Source organism: Psammomys obesus, unplaced genomic scaffold (genome assembly GCF_907164565.1).
Source record: "Psammomys obesus unplaced genomic scaffold, mPsaObe1.curated_primary_1811, whole genome shotgun sequence".
In the NCBI taxonomy this organism is placed as follows: domain Eukaryota; kingdom Metazoa; phylum Chordata; class Mammalia; order Rodentia; family Muridae; genus Psammomys; species Psammomys obesus.
The window spans coordinates 5,990,849-5,996,848 of NW_026596073.1; the positions used below are offsets into that span (position 1 = coordinate 5,990,849).

Here is a 6,000-nt window from a genome sequence, read left to right on the forward strand (position 1 = left end):
TTTACACTTCCATACTGCTGTTCATCACCAAAGGAATTCAGGACAGGAACTCAAACAGGTCAGATTCCTGGAAGCAGGAGCTGTTGCAGATGCCATGGAGGAGTGTTGCTTACTGGCCTGCATTCTTATAGAACCTAGGATAGGACCACCAGCCAGGGATGGCATCACCTGTGTTGGGCAGAGCCTAACACTAATTGAGAAAATGTCTTACAGCTGAATCTCATAGAGGCATTTTTCTCAGCTGAGGCTCCTCCTCTCTGAGGACTTGTTGACATAAAACTAGCCAGTACAAATAAGAAGTAATCAGGCCAGAGAATATGCATAGGAGAGGAGGAGCAAAAAAAAAAAAAACCCTATGTCTGTAGATGATATGGCATTGTAATCAGAAGTCCTAGAGATAAACAAATCCAGTGATGTAGCAGGGCAATTAAAAATCATCATTCATGAATGGTCCTTGGTTGGAGTATCAGTCTCAGAAAAGATCCCTGTGCCCAGATTTTTTGGTTCTGTTGCTCTCCTTGTGGAGCTCCTGTCCTCTCCAGGTCATATTTTCTCCCCCTTCTTTCAGAAGATTCCCTGCACTCTGTCCAAAGTTTGGCTATGAGTCTCAGCATCTGCTCTGATACCCTGCAGGGTAGAGCCTTTCAGAGGCCCTCTCTGGTAGGCTCCTATCCTGTTCCCTGTTTTCTCCCTCTTCTGATGTCCATCCTCTTTGCCTTTCTGAATGGCAATTGAGCATCTTAGCCAGAGTCCTCCTTCTTGATTAGTTTCTTTAGGTGTACTGAATGTTTGTCCTATATTATATTATATTATATTATATTATATTATATTATGTTATGTTATGTTATGTTATGTTATGTTATGTTATGTTATGTTATGTTATGTTATGTTATGTTATGTTATGTTATGTTATATATCTAATATCACCTTATGAGTGAGTATATGCCCTGTGTGTCTTTCTGCTTCTGGGATACGTTAACTTAGGATGATCTTTTCCAGTTTCCACCATTTGCCTGCAAATTTCATGATTTCTTTGTTTTTTATTGCTGAGTAATATTCCATTGTGTAGAGGTACCACAATTTCTGTATCCATTCCTCAACTGAGGGGCATCTGGGTTGTTTCCAGCTTCTGGCTGTTACTAGAATCCCTGCACAGATAGCCCATGGCAATTCAGTGTCCAAGTGGGTTCCATAGTAATGGGAACAGGGACTGTCTCTGACAGGAACTGATTGACCTGCTCTTTGATCACCTCCCCTTGAGGGGTGAGCAGCCTTACCAGGCCACAGAGGAAGACAATGCACCTACCCCTGATAAAACCTGATAGACTAGGATCAGAAGGAAGGAGAGGAGGACCTCCTCATCAGTGGACTTGGGAGGACATGGGTGGAGAAGGGGGAGAGAGGGTATGATTGGGAGGGGAGGAGGGAGCTACGGGGGGGGATACACAGTGAACAAGCTGTAATTAATAAAAATAAAAAATACAAAAAAGTAAAAGTAAATAAATCATCATACAAAAAAAATCATCATGCAATACCTGCTAGCTTTTGTATGTAGTAATATTGAATTTGCTAAAAAGGACCTCCAGAATAATTCCATTCTGATAGTCTCCCAACAATACGATATGTAGGAATAAACCTTACCATGGGGGTGAAAGATGTCTACAATGAAAACTATAAAACACAGTGGTTGATAGTGGTTCTCAACCTGTGGGTCGTGACCCCACCTGTAAACCCACTCTCCAAAAATATATATGTACATTTCGATTCATAACATTATGAAGTAACAACATTATGAAGTAGCAACAAAAATAATTTTAAGGTTGGGGGTCACCACACTATGAGGAACCATATTATTAAAGGGTCTCAGCATTAGGATGGTTGAGAACCACTGACACAGAGGACGGGATGGCTGTTCATTTTCACGGATTTAGATAGGTAGCATCAAATGGCAGTTCCACTGAAATATGTTTGCAGATTCACTTCACTCCTAATGCTTTTTTCTTAAAGCTAGAAAAAACATCTGAAAATTCATGCAAAAGCATGAAAGACTCCATATGCCAAAGGACTTCCAGGTAAAAATAGCAGTGCTAGAGGAATTGTCAATCTGGGCTTGAAAACTAGAGAGTGCTCATCAGAAAAGACAGGATGGCATTGGCATCAGAACAGCCAAGGACACTAATCGAAGTGAACACTAGACAAATGGTTTCGAAGAAACCAGATAGGCACACACAGAAGCACGAAGCCAGGTTCTTTCAATGTATGAGAAACAAGTCAGAATGCATTCCAAACCTTAATATGAGACCTCAAACTGCCACAGCCAATTGTCTCAAGTTTACATCTCCTTTTTTCATTTGTTCCTTTTCTTCTGCCCAATCAGGGTTACTTTGGCTAAGATGTCATTACAGAAGCATAGGCACTGATTTCCTGAATAAGGCTTCAATGGTTCAGGAAATAGTAAGAACAGACAGGTGGGAATGCATCAGATAAAAACCGGGCACAGTACAAACTAACATTACCTGAGTGAAGGGACAGCCTAAAGAAGGAGAGAAATTTTGGGAGTGATGATGCCTGCCTTTAATTACAACACTAAAGGTGCAGGTTGCAGTCAGGCAGATCTCTGAGTTCAAGGGCAGCCTCATCTACATACCAAGTTCAAGGTTAGCCAGAAATGGTGAGACTCTCCCAAAAAGGAAAAAGGCAGTGGTGGTGCACACATTTAATTCTAGCACTTGTGAGGCAGAGGCAGGCACATCTCCGTGAGTTTGAGGCCAGCCTGCTTTACAGAGTAAGTTCTTGGCCTACAGAGTAAGTCTCAGGACAGCCAAAGCTACACAGAGAAACCCTGTCTCAATAAAATAAAATAAATAAAATAAAAATAAATAAATAAATAAAATAAAATAATAAAATAAAAAGGAAAAAAATATTTTCCATCTATCAACAGATTAATATCCAAAATGTATAAAGAGCTAAAAGTGTTAAACATTACTAGGATAAGAAATCCAACAACCAACAAATGAGCTGAACAGGATCCTCCAGAGAAGCTCAACATCCTTAGCCACTAGGGAAATGCAAATAAAAAGCACACTAATATGTGGGTGGAGAGAAGACCCTTATAGGCTGCTGATAGGGGTGTAAATTAGTTCAGCCACTATGGAAATCGGCAAAACCAAAAAATGTAAACATAAGACTATGTTTCAGCTATAACATTTTTGGGCATATACCTACAGGAATGGAAGTCAGCACACTTGGGAGATAGGGGCATATCCATGTTTACTGCGGCACTATTCACAACATCCAAGCTGTAAATTACAAGTGGTTCACAAATAGATGAAGGGGGGGGGGAATAGTATGTTTATGTGTATGCATATGTTTATGTAAACATACTGTGGGGTATTGTTGAGTCACAAAGAACAAGATTGTAACAGTTGCAGGAAAATAGATGAGACTGGAGATCATCAAGTGAAGTAAAATAAAGCAGATGCCGAAGAAGAGAAAGTATCATATCCTCTTCTATGTGACCTCTAGAGAAACAAATGAAGACCACACAAAAGAGGAAAGGAATCAGAGGATGAGAGCCAAAAGGACAATGGGAGGAGTATAATCAAAGCACATTGTGTGAAATTACCATAATGAGACGCCATTATTTTACACAGCACGTAATGATTAAAACAAAAAACTTGAGACACAAAAATTACAAATATTAACAGAAAGAAAAAGGGGACAACAAGGAAAAGTCTGCTGCTCATGGTTGGGGAGTTCTTTCATGTGCAGAAAGAACTGAATCATGCCTTTGGAATTGCTTAAGACAGAGTTGGGAAAGGCCCCACCATGTGGGTTCTGATCACAGACTGTGTTTACTGCATTTCATCCATTAATAACAAGCAACGGTAAACAAAAAAACCCCAAACCAAAAACCAAAGCAAACCAAACCAAAAAAAAAAAAAAAAAAAGTCCAAAAAAGCAAAAACCAGCCAGGATTACCTAGAATTAATGCCCAAATTAACACAGGCAAGCTGCTTCTGATTGACACACGCTACAAATATACTGCTATAGTGCACTCACCATGTACAGCATATCAGTGGCTGTTGGGGTCACTCTCGACCGAAGTTGGTTGTGAATGTGAACGCATTCTTTGATGAAATCCTCATTTGTTATATCTGGCAAAGTGTCTGCTGTGTATGAAGAACTAGAAACAGAAGAAGCCATCCAGACCGTCACAGCGAGGATGATGTACATGATGCCCCCCGGCTGCCACTGGACCCAGAATCCAGACGCTCAGGGTTCTGATAGAATGTTTGCTTCTCTCAGTCTGCAGACTGGTTCTTCCGTGTTGGAGATTGAATCCAGGGACGCTCGTGCTGGGCCAGTGCTCCAGCACGGAACTACATCTTCAGCACACTGTTAGGTTTTGTGGTCAGCTTTACAGAGCACAGTCAACTTCAGCTCGAGAAGCCTGAAAGCAGAACACGCAAGTCATCATGAAGCGTATGCACTGGATTTCTCCTTATATGGCTTATAGCTCATTTTGCTCTTTACCCTGTCTTGTCAGTGCTTCTTGTGATGGCACCTATAAACCACAGATTCTTGTTAAGCGATATCAGGCTTTGAGCTGGGAGGTATTCCCGGAGGAATTTCTGCAGTTTCTAGAAATAAGTCATGTATTAGTCAGCATTCTCTGAAGGAAAAGAACTGACAGGACACATGTATTAAAGGGGGATTTAGGAGACTGGCTCACAGGATGTGGTCTCCCTGGTCCAATAACGGCTGTCTCTGAGAATCTGGTAGTTGTTCCGTCCCCCGAGGCAGGACATCTTAGCAGTCTAACTCAGGAGCTGGAGCCCGGGAGGATTCCTGAAGAGCTGCTGATCTTCAGTTTACACTGGAATCCTGAGGAAGCGCAGTCCACCACCAACCAAGCAACATGATAAAAGAGCCTCCGAGCAAGAGTGAGGCAGCAAGCTGGCAAAAAGCAACCTTCTTCCAGGTCCTTTGCTGCGAGAGGTTGCCACTAGAAGGTGAGGTTCAGACCTAGGGTGGTGGGTCATCCTAGCTTCCAATGATCTGATTAAGAAACTCCCTCACTAGAGTACCCAGCAGCTTGGCTTCTTGCTGATTCCAGAGGTAGTCAATTTGACAGCCAAGACTGCCAGCACAAATTTCCACCAAAGGACTTGCAAGGGTTTTTGTAAAACCTTTTGTTGGCATCATGTGTGCAAACAGTGGTGGGAAGACGATAATCCCTCCTGTTTCCGTCGGTGTCTGAATGAATGCCCTGTACAAACTACTTTCTTATACAGACACAGTGGTAAAGTTGAAGTTACAACTTATGCATGTTAATAATCATCAAACTCAGATGACCAGGGTATTTACTAATAAATTGTCCAGAATCACTGCTGTATGCATTGTGTCCACTATTTAAATAAATTAAAGGTCTCTAGAACATGGGCAGGAATACCAAAGAGTTTATCTGAAAATAAACAGTCATCAAGTTATTAAAACAGTTATTAAATGACCAATGACTAATGACCAAAACAACTGGACAAAGGGTGAGGTGACTTCCAGGGCGGAATAATTTACAGTGGTGGTGCAAGGTTTCTCAGTGTTCAGAACAGTGCACAGTTTAAACCCTATGCATTGTTTAATTCTAGAATTTTCTGTGTAATACGCTTAGGCAGTGGTTGACCTCGAGTAACTAAAGCTATACGAAGTAGAGCCACAAGAAAGAGGGGGGTGATAGCATCATGACTTTATGCAGAACTCACAGGTGGAAGTATGAGCCGTACACACACACAGGCTGGTTTGTGAAGGAGGGAGGAGGAGGGTGAGGAAAGGAGGAAGGAAGGGGGGGGGGCTGTTTCTGTTTAATTTCTGTTTGTGACTAGCAACCAGCTGTGAGATCTTGGACAGCTTAGCATACTCTCCAAATTCTTAGAAGCCTATTAGGTGAAGCTAATGTGTGTGTGTGTGTGTGTGTGTGTGTGTGTGTGTGTGTGTGTGTGT

The 6,000-nt window shown here is 41.7% G+C and overlaps 1 protein-coding gene across 1 annotated transcript in view; it reads right to left on the bottom strand.

The window, feature by feature from the left end:
• Glipr1 (GLI pathogenesis related 1) overlaps positions 1-6,000 on the bottom strand; it is a 29,082-nt gene that overhangs the window by 12,509 nt on the left and 10,573 nt on the right. Inside the window, exon 2 of the mRNA XM_055626050.1 lies at positions 4,063-4,453. Coding sequence (XP_055482025.1) covers positions 4,063-4,236 — 174 coding nt within the window. The 5' untranslated portion in view covers positions 4,237-4,453. The remainder of the gene's footprint in view (positions 1-4,062; positions 4,454-6,000) is intronic.